The 17,213-nt window shown below is 36.5% G+C and overlaps 1 protein-coding gene across 11 annotated transcripts in view; it reads left to right on the top strand.

Annotated features, from left to right (window-relative positions):
- Nucleotides 1–17,213, top strand: part of GOLGB1 (golgin B1) — an 82,494-nt gene that overhangs the window by 11,534 nt on the left and 53,747 nt on the right. For 5 of the 11 annotated variants that reach the window (XM_024769214.1, XM_024769208.1, XM_024769207.1 and 2 more), the window contains exons 2-8: nucleotides 5,561–5,655; nucleotides 6,897–7,049; nucleotides 7,242–7,394; nucleotides 9,923–10,051; nucleotides 13,336–13,461; nucleotides 15,679–15,801; nucleotides 16,911–17,024. In XM_024769214.1, the coding sequence (XP_024624982.1) occupies nucleotides 5,563–5,655; nucleotides 6,897–7,049; nucleotides 7,242–7,394; nucleotides 9,923–10,051; nucleotides 13,336–13,461; nucleotides 15,679–15,801; nucleotides 16,911–17,024 (891 nt within the window). In that variant the 5' untranslated portion in view covers nucleotides 5,561–5,562. The remainder of the gene's footprint in view (nucleotides 1–5,560; nucleotides 5,656–6,896; nucleotides 7,050–7,241; nucleotides 7,395–9,922; nucleotides 10,052–13,335; nucleotides 13,462–15,678; nucleotides 15,802–16,910; nucleotides 17,025–17,213) is intronic. The other 6 variants (XM_024769211.1, XM_024769209.1, XM_024769213.1 and 3 more) reach the window with 5 other exon arrangements.

Raw genomic sequence — 17,213 nt, 5'->3', positions numbered from 1 at the left:
AAGCTGAATTTGATCTGTTAGTATTTTGTTGAGAATTTTTGCATCTATGTTCATCAGGGACATAGGGCTGTAATTTTCTCTTCCTGTAGTGTCCTTGTATGGATTCATTATCAGGTAACGCTAGTCTTGTAAGATGAATTTGAAAGTGTTCCCTCCTCTTTGATTTTTGGGAAGAGTTTGAAAAGGATTGGCATTAATTCTTCTTTAAACATTTGGTAGAATTCACCAGTGAAGCCACCAGGTCCTGGACATTTCTTAGTTAAGAGGTTTTTGATTACCATTTCTTACTGTTATTGGTCTCTTCAGATTTTCTGTTTCTTCATGAATGAGTCTTGGTAGGTTGTGTGTTTCTAGAAATTTATCCATTTCTTCAAGGTTATCCAATTTTTTGGCATATAATTGTATATTGTAGTCTCTTATGATCCTTTGTATTTCTGTGATATCCATCTTACTGTCTTTTCTTTTATTTATTTTTGGCTGCGTTGGGTCTTTGTTGCTGTGTGCGGGCTTTCTCTAGTTGCGGCAAGTGGGGGCTACTCTTCATTGTGGTGCACGGGCTTCTCATTGTGGTGGTTTCTCTTGTTGTGGAGCATGGGCTCTAGGTGCTCAGGCTTCAGTAGTTGTGGCACATGGGCTTAGTTGCTTCACGGCATGTGGGTTCTTCCTGCATTGGCAGGTGGATTCTTAACCACTGTGCCACCAGGAGAGCCCCTGTCTTTTCTTTCACATATACTTTTATTTGAATTTTCTCCTTTCTTTCTTAGTTGATATACCTAACAGTTTGTCAATTTTATCTTTATAGAAAATCACTTAGTTTCATCAATCTTTTCTATTATTTTTATACTCTTCAGTTCATTTATTTCTGCTCTGATCTTGGTTATTTCCTTCCTTCTGCTAACTTTCAGCTTAGTTTGTTCTTCTTTTTCTAGTTCCTTAAGGTGTAAAGTTACGTTGTTTATTTGAGATATTTCTTTTTTTAAAGGTTGGCATTTGTTGCTATAAAATTCCCTCTTAGGGAACTTACCTAAACATAATAAATGCCATATATGACAAACCCACAGCCAACATCATTCTCAGTGGTGAAAAACTGAAGCCATTTCCTCTAAGATCAGAAACAAGACAAGGTTGTCCACTCTCACGACTATTATTCAACATAATTTTGGAAGTTTTAGCCACAGCAATCAGAGAAGAAAAAGAAATAAAAGGAATCCAAATTGGAAAAGAAGTAAAGCTGTCATTGTTTAACCTAGGGGCAGGACAGGAATAAAGACGCAGACATAGAAAATGGAGTTGAGGACACGGGGAGGGGGTAGGGTAAGCTGGGATGAAGTGAGAGAGTGGCATGGACATACATACACTACCAAACGTAAAATAGATAGCTAGTGGAAAGCAGCCACATAGCACAGGGAGATCAGCTTGGGGCTTTGTGACCACCTAGAGCGGTGGGATGGGGAGGATGGGAGGGAGACGCAAGAGGGAAGAGATATGGTGTTATATGTATATGTATAGCTGATTCACTTTGTTTTAAAGCAGAAAATATCACACCATTGTAAAGCAATTATACTCCAGTAAAGATGTTAAAATAATAATAATAATAAAAAAACAAAAGAACTTCCCTCTTAGACCTACATCCCATAAGTTTTGATATGTCATGTTTTCATTTTCATCTGTCTCAAGATAGTTTTTGATTTCCTTTTTGATTTCTTCTTTGACCTGTTGTTTTTTCGGAGTGTGTTAATTTTCACGTTTGTGAATTTTCCATTTTTCCTCTTGTTATTGATTTCTAGTTTCATGCCATTGTGTTAAGAAATGATACTCAATGTGATTTCAGTCTTCTTAAGATTGTTAAGACTTGTTTTGTGGTCCAACATATGATCTATCCTAAAGAATGTTACATATGCACTCAAAAAAAGTGCATGTTCTACTGCTGTTGGATGGAATGCTCTATATATGTTTGTTAGGTCTTTTCTGTATAACGTGTTGTTCAAGTCCAGTGTTTCCTTATTGCTTTTGTGTCTGGATGATCTATCCATTGTTGAAAGTGGGATATTGAAGTCTCCTACTGTTATTGTATTGCTACCTGTTTCTCCCTTCAATTCTGTTAAAATTTGCTAAATATAATTAGGTGCTTTAATTTTGGGTGCATATATATTCACAAGTGTTATATCCTGTTATAGACTTACAAGTTCATATCCTGTTATGTAATAATTGATCTCCCCTGTCATTATATAAACACCTTCTCTGTCTCTTGGTCAGTTTTTTACTTGAAGTCTTTTTTGTCTGTTGTAAGTACAGCTACCCCTGCTTTCTTTTGGTTACTATTTTCATGGCATATCTTTTTCTATCCCTTCACTTTCAGCCTGTGTGTTATCCTTAGAGATCAAGTGAGTCTCTTGTGAACAGCATATAGTTGGATCTTGTTTTTTTTAATCCATTCAGCCACGATGTCTTTTGATTGGAAAATTTAATCCATTTACTTTTAAAGTAATTATTGAAAGGTAAGGACTTAATTTTCAAATTTTTCTCAGAAAATTCTCCTCAGTGGAGGCCCTATTCTGAAAAAGATCCCTGGCTCATCGGTTGGAGAATTAATGTGGCCTGCGCTGCCTTAGCCACTTCAGACCTTGAAGGTTTCTTGTACTTACCTGTTGTTGGAGTGGGGATGCATTTCCCTTTTCCGGTTACTGTTCTTGAATTGGCTGGACACATTTTCCAGTGAATACCCACTGGATTTTTTGTGGTTCTCTTGGTATTAGGTCTGTTGTGCTCTTACAGTTTCTATAGGGGAGATAAAAATTTTCCTCTGTCCTCTAAGGGTTTTTGGCTAGGTCTGAGAATTAAATTGATATAGGAAAGATTAACAGGAGAAAAGCATACAAATTTATTTAATATCAGCTTTATGTGGCATGGGAGCCCTTATAAGGAAATGAAGACCCAAAGAAGCAGTTAGAATCTAACATCTGTACAATGAGTTGGTCAAACAGTAGTAAATTGTGAAAATGAGACAACAGAAGGAGGTCATTAATCATAGAGCAGTGACTTGGGAGGTAAGTGTTAGTTTACAAGGTTTGTTTTTACAGATTTCTTTTGGCTTCAGCTCCCATCCCTGGAGACAACAATATTACTTCTCTTCCTGGTAGATAGACAACATCTTCCATATGGGTGTTTTATCTCTTCCTTTCAGGGAGAAAAATGGGAGATCAGCACACGCTACTTGTACCTGCTGTTTTTCACGTGCTTTAGCCCAAAATAGTCCTTCTGCCAAGTGACATATTTTGGAGTGAGTGGCACATTCTGCTACCCTTTGCTTCCCTTTATTCCTCCTGCATGGACAACAGTGATACACAGATCTTGTGGCTTTTGGTGTTTTTTCTATATCCATGTTTATTTTGGAGTTTGTGGGAAACTTTGCCTCATTTTATTTGTTTGCTTGTTCGTTTTGGTAAAGGCTGTCCATGGGTTTTTAATTTTGTTATCTAATTGCTTTGTCTGTTTTTATGTGGGAATTTAGGAAGATCCAAAAGCTATGCTATCTGCTATTACCATCTTCTCAGAGTCCTATCGGTTGTTTTTTTTTTTTTTTCTTTCCTTTTGCTTATTCCCAACAGGGTCTGAAAATTTTGAAGATAAAGTGCTTCTGCTGGATATGTTAGGTTCTATTATGAGTATTTGATTAGTACACATTTCTGTGCCTAAAAAAGACTCTTTAGTTATAGTGTTCATTTCCTTCTTTAATGATTACTATAGAAAATTGAATGTCTAGAGCTAAAAAGAAAGTTTAGAGTCTGTGTCCTGGTGAGTTTTGTTTGTTTTTTAGCTGACTGTAGTTGTGAGTCTCATAACCTGATGAGTGACTGATTATTATGTCGCTATGCACTTATATATGACTTTGTGTTTCCCTTTCAGTACTTATATATGTAATTATATATGGTCCTATGTTGCCCTCCTAGTGGTTCTCTCTTCCTTTCCTGTTTCACATGTCTTTTCCAAATGCTATATGCTGCTTATCTAAGTAACCTGTTATAGAAACAAAGGTCTTGCCATTTCTTAATCAATGACCATGGCTGCCCTAAACACTGTTACTGAGTGGAAGAAAACTATAGCAGAAACTAGTTTTATTCAAGTGCTTATTTTGTGCAATAGCTTTTACATTTCTTCCTGCTGAGGATTTTAAAAGCCGAATAATATTTTGTCACTCAGCATAATTGCTTATAATAATGCTATGATAGTCCAGTTTATTTTGATTTTTCCTATCAAAACATTAATTTTCTCACTTTTAAGGAGTTTATGGACTAGCAAGTGACACTGATCTGAATGAATGATTAAATAAGGAAAAAGGAAGAGAGAGAGAAATGGTATGTGCGCTTGCATGTGTGTGAGTGTGTGTGTGTGTGTGTGTATTCAGGTGAGTTGAGTGAGTTTTGGTGGCTTGTTAATCTTTCAAGGAATTGGCCTATTTCATCTGTGTTGATGAATTTATGGGTATAGAGTTATTTGTAGTGTTCCTTTATTACTTTTTAATGTATGGTAGGTCAGTAGTGATGTCTCTCTCCTGTTTCATATCTGATATTGACAATTTGTGTCTTCTCTCTTTTTGTTTGTCAGTCTGACCAAGCTTTATGTATTTTATTCATGTTCTCAAAGAATCAACTTTTAGTTTTGCTGATTTTCTTTATTTTTCTATTTTCAATTTTATTAATTTCTGCTCTGATATTAATTTTCTTTTTTCTGCTTAAATTTGTTTTAATTTGCTCTTCTTTTTCAAATTTCCTACAGAAGAAGCATAGGTTACTGATTTTAGTCATTCTTCCTTTTTTTCTAATGTATGCATTTAATGCTATATGTTTTGAACAAGGGTTATATTTAAATTTTAGTGAAACCACATGGTTTACTGAGAAAGCTTCCTGAAAGAACAGGTTCATGAGGCACATAAAAAAGAAAACTTTTGGGCTTCCCTGGTGGCGCAGTGGTTGAGAGTCCACCTGCCGATGCAGGGGACATGGGTTCGTGCCCCGGCCTGGGAAGATCCCGCATGCCCTGCGGCTGGGTCCATGAGCCATGGCCGCTGAGCCTGCGCGTCCAGAGCCTGTGCTCCGCAACGGGAGAGGCCATAACAGTGAGAGGCCCGCGTACCGCAAAAAAAAAAAAAAAGAAAAATTTTGCTGAACTATGGGGTGTATATGACAGATTAGAAGTGAATAATAGTCTGGCAGGGGAAGGAATAGTTAGAACTCCATGTTTGCCAATGAAATTATGATGAAAGAAAAGGCATTAAAGATAACCTGTAAGGTGTATTATTTTCCACTAAACAATTATGTATTTGTATTTCATTTTTAAAACATTAGTGATGGTGATTAAAATCTCTGTGTAGTTGTCACTGAAAAGAACAATGTTTGACTACAGTGTACATACTGAAATGCCTTTTTAAAGACATCATCCTGATGTAGTCTGTGTCTAATATATATCACATGCACAGTTTTCTTATTTAACTTATAAATGATAGTTACCATCATAGGAGAAGCATGTATCTGACTGATTCTTATGTTTTCTTTTTTTGCAGAAATGCTGAGCCGATTGTCAGGATTAGCAAATGTTGTTTTGCATGAATTATCAGGAGATGAAACTGATGAGAATATGAGGGCTTCCTTAGAACCTGTGAGTAGCTCTGTTCTGAATTAAACTAATGAGAAATATGTTCTGTGTTCTTCTGAGGACAAGAATTTAAGGTAGAAGGGTGTGAGCAGCCTTCCTTGTGCTAGGTGGAAGAGAAGATTAAGAAAAATATTGAGACTTTGTAAATTATCCTTTTCCTGTAAGTTTGTAGCCTGTGAGACACAGTGATGGGAATCAATTCCTGGATGAGATTAGAAAGATTGTCCTCATTTGTCCTCCTGGGGCTTACTTAGTGCTAGATTATTTTAACTCCTCGGATATGTATTCCTATTTCATAGGAAAGGTTTGAAACAACAAATGGTGGAACTGGAGCACCTTTTGGGTTTCAGACCATCTGTTTGCTATTGTAAATTCATCTATCACTTCTCTTATAGTCTGTATTGTATTTTTTGAAGGTCACATAGGACTCAAAAAAAGTCCTTTCACTTTCTTGAAAGACAAGCAGTATTCCCTGGTGATTTAAGAGAATTTTATTCAACTACTCTCTTAATTTTAAATTTTGAGCTCTTCCACTAAATGTTTTGTGATCTTTGCTTCCCTTTATTTTTCTCTTCGGTAAAATTAGTATGATAAGACTGTAAATGAGATAATGTTTGTAAAATAGTTAACATTTACAAAATACTTAATATATATTGCAATGGCTATGATAATAATTATTGGTTAATAATAATATTGGGTAGTAACTAATATTGGATAGTTATTATTGGAAAGATTTCTTTTTAAAATTAAAAAATTTTTTAATTTTTATTTCCTCTGCCAGGTAAGTATGAGCGTGTCCTTGTTCATCCCTGCACAGCCTTAGACGCCTTACAGTGTACACACATGCTCACTTTGCTCCCCCTCCCTACCCATTCTCCCTCCTCCACCCTCCACCATCCTCCACACGCCCTCCTTTTCCACAACTCTCAGCCCCTCCAAACAACTCTTATAATAATATCCAACCAACATCTCTGGAGGACTTCCACAGCCCAAGGCATTCAGTCCCCGGGAATTTTACCACTAGGCTACAAGATTTACATAAGCCAGGACCCATTCTTGACAACTAAGGCTCCTCCTTTCCTCCAACCCATACCCTGCCCCTGGGTTCTCATCTCCTCGGAAAGATTTCTTAAGTAAGGATATGAGTTGGACAAGACATAAGATAAAGTTAGAATGAAGGACCTCCTGTTTGGAAGCTGATACCTTTTCCCTTGTAAATTGGCAACTTTTTGTCTAAATACCAGGAATTACCCCAAGAATCTGACATGGAATTTAATGATAGAACACAAGAGGATGTTCTGGAGCGCCTGGCTTATGCAGAGCAGTTGGTGCAGGAACTAAAAGAAATCATTGGACAGAAGGATGCTCAACTACAGCAGAAGGATGAAATTCTACAGGTACCATTGTCCTTTCTTGCCAAGCACTTGATAAAAGACATAACAGTCACTTTGATTTTTTTCTTCACTTAGATTATTAGAGAATCTGATTTCCCTACTAGTCCAAGATGATGCCTACTGAGAATAACTTGTTATATGCTGGATAAGTGATGAATAAGCATTTGTGTATTTACCATCATTGTTCTCTGACAGGAAGAAAGAAAAGCTGCTGATAACAAAATTAAAAAACTAAAACTTCATGCTAAGGCCAAATTAACTTCTTTGAATAAACACATAGAAGAGATGAAGGCACAAGGAGGGACTGTTCTGTCCCCAGAACCTCAGTCAGAGGAGCAACTCTCCAAGGTATGGTGACTGGGTATAATACACATTTTCTGAGTAGAAAAAGGCTCTCATTATAGCAGATCTTCACTAATCACAAAAATTTATGAAGCTAAAGTAATACAGCACTAAATGCAGTCCTTTTTTTTTTTTTCTTGCGGTACGCGGGCCCCTCACTGTTGTGGCCTCTCCCATTGCAGAGCACAGGCTCCAGATGCGCAGACTCAGCAGCCATGGCTCATGGGCCTAGCCGCTCCACGGCATGTGGGATCTTCCCAGACCAGGGCACGAACCTGTGTCCCCTGCATCGGCAGGCGGACTCTCAACCACTGCGCCACCAGGGAAGCCCAGTGCAGTCCTTTTTTAAAAAAAAATTTTTTATTTATTTATTTGGCTGTGCTGGGTCTTAGTTGCAGCACATGGGATCTTCGTTGTGGCATGTGGGATCTTTTATTTGTGGCATGCAGGGTCTTTTGATGTGGCATGCAAACTCTTAGTTGTGACATGTGGGATCTATTTCCCTGACCAGGGATCGAACCCAGGCCCCCTCCATTGTGAGCTCAGTGTCTTAGCCACTGGACCACCAGGGAAGTCCCCAATACTGTCCTTTCTTTTTGAGCTTGCAGTCTAGCTGGGCTGTGGGCCAAACACAGAATAAAAGGCCAACAGAACATATGGAAATTAAATATTAGTTGTGACCTAGACTTTCAGGGAGTTAAAAAGGCTAACAGGAAGAAAAAAAAATTAAATTGAGGCATTTAAGTAGGAGAGGCACATAGCTTTTGGAGGAGTTTTATCTTTAGTTAGAAGATTAAACTAGGTGAACTCTAAGGTTTCTCCCACCTCTGAAATTCTTTAGTTCAGTGACTTGATACAGAATATTCTTTGTCTTTATGGCCACATAATAGTATATTAAAGTTTCATGCATTGTGGGCTTAATCAGCTAGATTACTTTGGGCTCCTCTAAGTGATGCTTTGTAGGTTTATGCCTGCCACCAACAAAAACGTTCAAGGTTGGGGATGGAGAGAGGAGTGAGGAAAGTGCCTATGCCTTTTGAGTAATAGAGCATTGTCCTAATACTCGTTATTATTACCTTTCCTCTATGGTTAAACCCCAAATATTCACATTCAGCTAGCTAGTTAGAGAACAAGAAACTTCAGTTGTTTGGAGAGTTTGGTATAGAATACAGAGAGGCCAGCACATCACAGTACACATTACCAATTGGCTTAGATGTAACTCTACATAAGAAACCTTTTAATTTTTTCTTAGATTTCATCCTGTTTTCGTTTTTGACCCACTAGTATTCTTATTCACAATGATTTTAGTTCTTGGGAAATGAGATTTTAATCAATTCTCTAGGCACAACCTTTGGGGTCACTAGTTAGCTCACTAGTACTATGGTTCGTCTTTCCTTCCTGGGTGTAATGCTCAGAAGATATTACTTTTCCTTAATTGATAGCCTTATTTAACTTCTCAAAGCTTATTTTAGAAGCTTCTCTTACTCTTCTCAACTAATGTATTCATTTTGATTCTTCTTTTCTTACTTTTTGTTTTTTTCCTCTCATTATTCTTTCTTGCCCCTGGCTGTGGTAGCACCAACCTGTCTCTCCCCATGTGGCTTTGTTTCTTTTAACTTTTCCCTCTGCTATGTTGTTAGATTTTTAAATCATCCATTTTATACTCTGCCTTCTTTTTTTTTTTTTTAAAGCTCTGAGACCTTAAACAAATTATCATCTTGTAGCTTCATTTCCTTCCTCTGTTTTAAATAAAAGGGTTGGATTAAATGATTTCTAAGTTCCAGCAATCAGTCACAGCAGCTCTTTAACTATTGTATACCCATGACAGAGCTTGATAGTCTCTGGAAAGCATAGTTGAAGAAATGATGGCAATCCTCAGATACTTGACTATTATGTGGAAGAAAGTGTAAAATTATTCTGTGTGGTTCCAATAAGCAGGCTAGGTTCATTTTGGGGGCTAGGGGCTGGTGGTGACTTCAGATGGGAGGTAGAATCTGGTTCAGTCGAAGGAAGAGATTTTGGGAAAAAATAGATTATTGAAATATTTGAATTCCTCCCCCCTTCCTGCCACTGTCTCTCTTATGATGCTTTGCCCCTCACTTAGCAGCTGTGTTTTCCTGAATTCTGTCCTCTTGTTCTTCAAGGCAGTGAGACTGAGTTTTCTGTTATGTTTTAGTCCTGTATGTCACTGACTGGTTTTGTCCTCAGACTAAAAACTATAAAAATGGGAAACATGGTGCCATTTCTTCCAAGTATTGACTCCCCTCTGGTATCTTCCTGCTTTTGGTTGCTCTCCAGCATTTTCAGATAGCTGTTTTTCTATATTGTCCAGTTTATAGTGGTTATCTGAGGGAGGGTGGTTTTAATAGGAACTACTTGGCCATACTGAAACTGGAAAACTCTAAGATTCCTTCCTTGTTGTTAGGTCAGGTGTTATTTTTTGCTCCCATCAGTTGGATAACACTATAATCAAATGGCTGTATAGGGCAAATTAGATTCTTTTATTTAAATGACTTTATCTCCTGTGTTTTCAGCATGACAAGAGTTCTACAGAAGAAGAGATGGAAGTAGAAAAGATAAAACATGAACTCCAGGAGAAGGAGGAACTAATTAGCAGTTTGCAAGCCCAGCTTAGCCAGGCACAGGCAGAGCAAACTACTCAGGTAGGGGTATAAGTCACCTCATAATCATTAAGTTAACAAATCACTAAAGCCCAATGGATTGTTATATGACTAATAACATTAGTTCTATAATATTTGTCTATGAATCTATCAATTTCCTTCCTTCCTTCTTCCTTTTCCTTCTCTTCCCTCCCTTCCTTCCTTCCCCACTAAGTCTAGACTGTGCATTGGTGTTTGTCATCCATGGTTGGTATTTGTAGATACCCAGTATGCTTTTTCAATATTTGGTTTTGCACATTTTTATTTCACAAGAGTTTTCTTGAATTATATAGCTGTAGTATCTAGTCTGTTTTCTTCTTTGGGGACTTCTATTATCCATATGTTCTATCTTTGATTATCTTCCATTTTGTCACTTTTGGTTCCTTTTTACCTCTTCATTTTCAAAAGTTTCTTCTTTTTTTTTCTTATTTAAGGCATTCTATGTTTATTTACTTTTGTGTTCCTTCTTGTTTTGTGTTCTTTTCTGAAATGAATTTTCAGAATTCATTTTGATTCAGAAGAATCAAAGTTTTCCTGAATTCTGTCACCTCATTTCTGAGTTTTTCTGATTCTCATTTTTTAATTTTATTCCTTCATGTCTTGTATAATTTTCTTAATTTTTTTAACACCTGTTGAAATAAATTGCAATTTTGATTTTTTAAAAATTAATTACTTTTATTGGAGTATAGTTGCTTTACAATGTAGTGTTAGTTTCTACAGCAAAGTGAATAAGCTATATGTATACTTACATCCCCTCTTTTTTGGATTTCCTTCCCATTTGGGTCACCACAGAGCACTGAGTAGAGTTCCCTACGCTATACAGTCGGTTCTCATTAGTTAGCTATTTTATACATAGTAGTGTATATATGTCAATCCCAATCTCACAATCCATCCCATCCCCACTTCCCCCTTTGGTATCCATACTCGATTTGTTTTTTGAGCATGCCTATCATATGCTTTTCTCACCTGCTCCTTAGTTTTCTTTTTTATAATAATAACTTTGGATGGGATTTGACCTTGATCATTTTATGTTTCTTATTTTTGTGTGAAATTAATTTTCCTAAACTTTTAGAAGGAGGCTTCATTCAGGAAAACTTTTTTTATTTAACAGACTTTTTTCTTTTGTTGTTTTTGTGTTGTGTTCAAAGATAAGGCAGGTGGATTTCTGAGATTTCCTGGCTTTCTTCTTCCTGTCCTTCACTCTGGTCTATACCAAATTGGCTCAGTAGTAATATAATATGGGTCATGTGTATAATTTTAAATTTTTTAGCAGCTACATTACAAAAGGTAAAGAAGAAACAGGTAAACTTAATTTTAACAATATATTTCATTTAGTTCAATTTATTAAAAATATACTTTTAACATTAATATAAAATTATTTTTGTGTAAATTTATAATCTTTTTTCTGCACTAAGTCTGAAATTTGGTGTGTATTTTATATTATATATCAATTTGGATGCTAAATTTTCATTGGAAATACTTCATCTGTGTTTAGATTTCATAAAATTTCCAGTTGAGAAAATAGATTCATATACTCAAGTTGTTCCATACATATATAGAAACTTTCTAATAACTGAACTGAGTGCTGAAACATCATTTTCCTTTAATATTTGCATCCACGTTTAGAAACTGGTTAATTATTTAGAATCGTTAATTTGACTTTGAAAAACATATTAGCTTTAAAGCTACATCTGTGAGAAATGAAAGCACATGTCCACATAAAGACTTGTATATGCATGTTCATAGCAGCTTTACTTGTGAAACCAAAAACTAGAAACAACATGTCTATCAACAGGAGAATATTTAAACACACAATGGAATACTACTTAGAAATAAAAAGGAATGAACTATGCATCGGTAGTACACCTTTATTTTAAACTTAAGTGTGTCTATACTTATTTTTGAACTAGAAAAATAATTTAATAAAAATAAGTATTTATATTTTAATTACCAATTATGATTTACATAGGTATCAACTGTTATTCATGCTCTCTGCATAAAGTATTCTAATAAACACATCACATAGGTGTGTAGGAAAAAAATTATTTAAATGGAATCAATCCATTGCCACTGGCTAGATAGCTGGTATGTTTACTGTTAACCCTAGGAGCAACATGCACACCTATTACTTGCACAACAATTCAGCAGTATATTATGTGATGCAACAAGTAAAGTGAAATATAATCATACCAAAACACAATTGTATTTAATGGAAAAATAATGTATACTTAAGTTAATTAAAATTAACTAATATTAATAAATTTCTCATTTACATTAAGCATATTTCAAGCCCTTGATAGCCACATGAATTGATATATGAATATATCATAGTTGATAATGAATATTATAGCACGTGTATAGCCCTTTGTCTTCTATTTCTGTTATCCCTATTCTGTTTAATTTCTGTTTCACACCTAGAAGTCTTTTCTTGGTGCAGTCGGTGTCTTGGAAGGCAGCCCTGATGAGTTAGTTTTGAGACTTCAGCTGGGCCAGATTGTTCTAGCACTTTTGTCCTTTTTTCTGTGGACCCCTTGCATTCAGCCAGTATTGGAGAATGGGAAAGCCCTGCCAATTTAAGCTGTTGTTCTAAGATTGGCCAACTGTGCTTTTCAGTAAGAATTTACTGGCTATTTGGAGGTTTTCCTGTTCTCAAGGCCATCAGATGTTGTTCTGTCGCTGCCTTCTTCCTGTTGTATAGACTCTAATGCCAGAGTCTTTTGGTGGCTTATCTCTGCCTACTTGTATTTTGGGGTTTGTAGTACTACCTTCCTAATTTATTGTAAATATTGTCCATGGGTTTTTTTTTTTTTTTTTTTTTTTGTGGCGATGCGCAGGCCTCTCACTGTTCTGGCCTCTCCCGTTGCGGAGCACAGGCTCCGGACACGCAGGCTCAGCGGCCATGGCTCACGGGCCCAGCCGCTCCGGGGCACGTGGGATCTTCCTGGACCGGGGCACGAACCTGTGTCCCCTGCATTGGCAGGCGGACTCTCAACCACTGCGCCACCAGGGAAGCCCGTCCATGGGTTTTTGATTTTTTTATCTAGTTGTACTGTCTGGTTCTATGTGAGGATTCAGAGAAATTGAACAACTGCTGCTATTGTTCCTGTTTTCCTCTGACAAATAATTTTGATAATTAAAAAAAAAAAACACAGTACATCAATTCCCTTCAGTGTTAAGCAGAAATTAGAAGGATATTGGTAGGTATTTAGGGCAAATGAGAAAGGGAGGTCCAAGAATTAAGAGTGCCAATTCTTTTGCTTAAATATTTTTTTCTTCTATGTCTTCAGTTTGCTAAGAGTTCAACAGAGATGGAAGAATTTTTAATGATGAAGAAACAGCTCCAAGAGAAGGAGGAACTCATTAGCACTTTGCAAACCCAGCTCAGCCAGACACAGGCAGAGCAAGCTGCTCAGGTAGGGTGGAAGGTACCTCAGAATCATTAGAATAAAGAATCATGAAAGTTTAAGATTATTACATGACAAGTCACTTCAGACAGTCTATTTTTAAAACGTTAGTAGATGAAAGTATAGTAGCTAGAATATTACAATAGAAATTAGAAGGGTGTGATAGTAGAAGAAATTAGAAGTGTTATTTACCTTGATGAATACACCATAGCTTAATTTATGGCTGTTTCTTAGTTCTACAGGCCCAGAAACTTGGTTTTAATAGCACACAGAGATTCTGTCTTTTAGGAAGGAATGAGCTTATGCTAAGTTCAAAAGAGACTGTTAGATAAACCAAAAGAAATACAAGTGATTAGGTCCGTTATTTCTTTATAGTAAAATCTTAATGATAAGTTATAGTCAGAAGATTACTTAGTGATTATGTAATGAGAAAGTGGTATAGGTTATCTGATTCAATGTTAAAAGGCACCAGTATGTGCCTTTCTTCTTCATAGTTATTTCTGCTTACCAGGACCAGACCGTTTGGACTGGCATCCTCAACTTTTTCTCTCTATTTTTCTAAATTTCCAGTTTGACCACCCACTCATATTTTTCCTTTGGGAATGCTTTTGACTTAAGAAACATTTTTTTTCTTTTTTCCCTCAAGTGCCTTTGTATAATAGCTAATCTTATCCATTGGGTGTTTGGTGTTTACTTTATTGATAACTTGTAGTATTAGTGGTGCTCTCTGTCTATGGATAACCTACTGCTGTGTATACATTTAAAACTGGATATCCTAAAATCCTTAGTTTTACCTATTAGCTTTTATTGTGTCCTTTTTTGTACACTTTATACAATGTAGGATGGAGAAATACAAAATATTTTTACCGAGTGGCTTAAAACATGGCAAGCCAAGATACACATACACACACACATGCACACACACACCCACACACACACACACTATGATGGATCCGTTAATACATTTATGTGAATTAACAAATCCATCAGAATACAAGCCATTCAGAATGTGCATCGCAAGCAACAATACAAACTGAAAGTATTTTGAGAGGTGAAAGGGGTTACTTGCATGTGACAACCAAGGAAGGTTACATGGAAAACTCAGGATTTAGGTAAAACTATGATGGATAGATAATATTGTTTCAACAAGGTGGGGAAAGGTATTCCAATTGTAGGGAATGCTGTAAGCAAAGTCTCAGGAAAAAGAATATGGTACATTTATGGGAAAGGATGTGTAGATGTGTTTGGCTCATGAAGGACTCCAATGCGTATACATTTGAAACATAGGATTTCAAATTCATAGTGATTTCAGAATTCAGATAATCAAAGATATTATGAAGATTTTTTTTCTCCTACCTAGAAGGAGAGCCAAGGTTGGTTCAAGGTGTCACAAATTGAAAAATCAACAATAGTTGAAGGACCTGTGCAAAATGGACACGTGAAGAGCTGTTTGGCATGCTTAACCACAGATCTTAAGGAAATGAATAAGCAGGTGTGCACGCGCACATACACACACACACACACACACACACACACAAAACCTATGAACAAAACAAAAACACTGCTACCAAGCAACTCACAACCAGTCAATTTATTTCCATTTCATTTTGTTAAGAGCCAGTTACAAATGAGGGTGATCTAGAAGCCTGAAAGTAGTGACAGTTGAAAATAGCTGTCTGGGGAGGTGGTGTGGATTTGGATGGAAATATACCGAGTTCTTTGGTAGAAGCAATTCTTTGAAAATGAGATCTGAAAGAAAGATTTGTATTTCCAGTTGTAGAGAATCTTGAGTAAAAGATACATTAGTTTGAAGCTTATATTTATAAACTGAAAGTTTTTGAGCGTGAGTGTGATATTCAAAGAATTGTCTAGGGCTTAACAGGAATCTAACTTTGTATCTTTAATATTCTAATCTCCTTAGATCTTTTAAAAATATACCTCTTGTATATTTAAACACTTCTATTAACCATGCAAATACAGTTTTTATTCAAAATGTATGTTTAGGCTGACTTCTGAATTTGATGGTAGGCTTTCTCTCTCATTCCGAAATTAGCATCAAAGCCTATCTCTCTTCCAAAATTCTCATCCTTGGCATTCAAAATTTAATCTGAAAACCTTATTGTCTATCAATTCTCAGTGTCTGTGTTTGGAGAATAGTCTGTGAGTTTTGTTTGTGCGATATTCTGGGAGTGTAACTTGTATAGTTTCTCTGGTGTGTGTCTTCAGTTGAGTTCCATGCAGCAGGTGGTCCGAGAGAAAGATGCCCGCTTTGAGACACAAGTTCGTCTTCATGAAGATGAGCTTCTTCAGTTAGTAACCCAGGCAGATGTGGAAACAGAGATGCAACAGGTGTGTTGCTAAAACCTAGTAGAATGATTGTAGTTTTGGTTAACATTTAATTAAGTTATCACAGCCACTTTTCCACCCTTACCCACTGCTCTTCACTTGGTCTGGGTTTGCTCATTAATTGCCTTCTTTTCGGTGTTCTTCTCTTCTGTTGCATATTGCTTATTTATTTTCCCTTACCTTGCCTCTTACCCCTCTAATCAGGTTGTCACTACTGAAAAGCTGAGTTTAATTGGCAAATGTATGTGGTAGGCAGAAATTGGTTTCTCTTCAGTTTGCTGATTGTAGCTACCTTTGTGCATTGAAAACCTGATCCAAAGCTTCAAAAACAATGAAGTCAGTTTTACACTTTAGAAAATTTAAAGATAAAAAGCAGTGATTTTGAAGCCATAAGGCCTTTTATTAACTCATTCATTATTTTTAATTCATTGAGTAATTTTTGAAAATTGGCTTCATTGTTTTTAAGTTTATCATCGACTAACTCAAAAGTATCTGTTTCTGTTTAGTATGTAGTGCAGTGTGGTACCCAAAGGCCCTCCAGTGATATTTCATAGCTGATTCATTTAACTGTTTTTGAGCTTCTTCCAAATTCTAGGCAATCCTTCAGAATATACCACTAAATAAAGTTAATTTATATAGCACTTTTAAAGTAGTATATTAATATATACATGTATTGTTGACTTATTCATTCAACAAATGTTTACCAAGTGACTGTCCCATGCATGAAACTGGAAGAGAAATGGTTCTTGCCTATAGAGAATATTCTCTTTGGTGAGTGGGATATACGTGTACCTATGTTATTTAGGTACAGGACATGACTATATAATTTTAAAAGTGGATATGTGTAATAAATATCTAATTATTAAAAAGGTTCCCTAATTCAGGGACTTCCTTGTGTCAGTTTGGTTGTTGTTCGTGCTCTGAAGAAGACATTTTTGGAGATTCTTTGTTGCTGCTGGATAGGAAGCATGGCATGCTGGTGTCCGACCCTTTAATCTGTCATCCTCAACATCTAAAAACCTTAAGTACACAAGTCTACCTGACATTTTGAAAGGTAAGCAGATAATGATGCTCATGTGTTAGCACATTATGTCTAAACGTTTTCTTCTCAGAAATTGAGGGTGCTGCAGAGGAAGCTTGAGGAGCATGAAGAAGCCTTGTTGGGCCGTGCTCAGGTTGTGGACCTGCTGCAACAGGAGCTGACTGCTGCTGAACAGAGAAACCAGGTACTGCCTTCTCTACTACCTGCCTTGGGAGTATTCATTTCCACTTTAGTTTGCCAGGCAGCAGGTATAAAATCCTGTTAGAAGCCTTCAGAGAATTGATGCCATTTATTCATTCTTTCAACAAATTCCCTGTGCTTAAGTGGTGGTGATACTATGATGAGCAAAATATATACAGTTCCTTCCCTCATG

The sequence above is a fragment of the Neophocaena asiaeorientalis genome, unplaced genomic scaffold (genome assembly GCF_003031525.2).
Source record: "Neophocaena asiaeorientalis asiaeorientalis breed wild unplaced genomic scaffold, Neophocaena_asiaeorientalis_V1.1 scaffold671, whole genome shotgun sequence".
Lineage (NCBI taxonomy): Eukaryota > Metazoa > Chordata > Mammalia > Artiodactyla > Phocoenidae > Neophocaena > Neophocaena asiaeorientalis.
The sequence above is the reverse complement of the archived record's forward strand: the minus strand, read 5'-3'. Positions and strand labels throughout refer to the sequence as shown.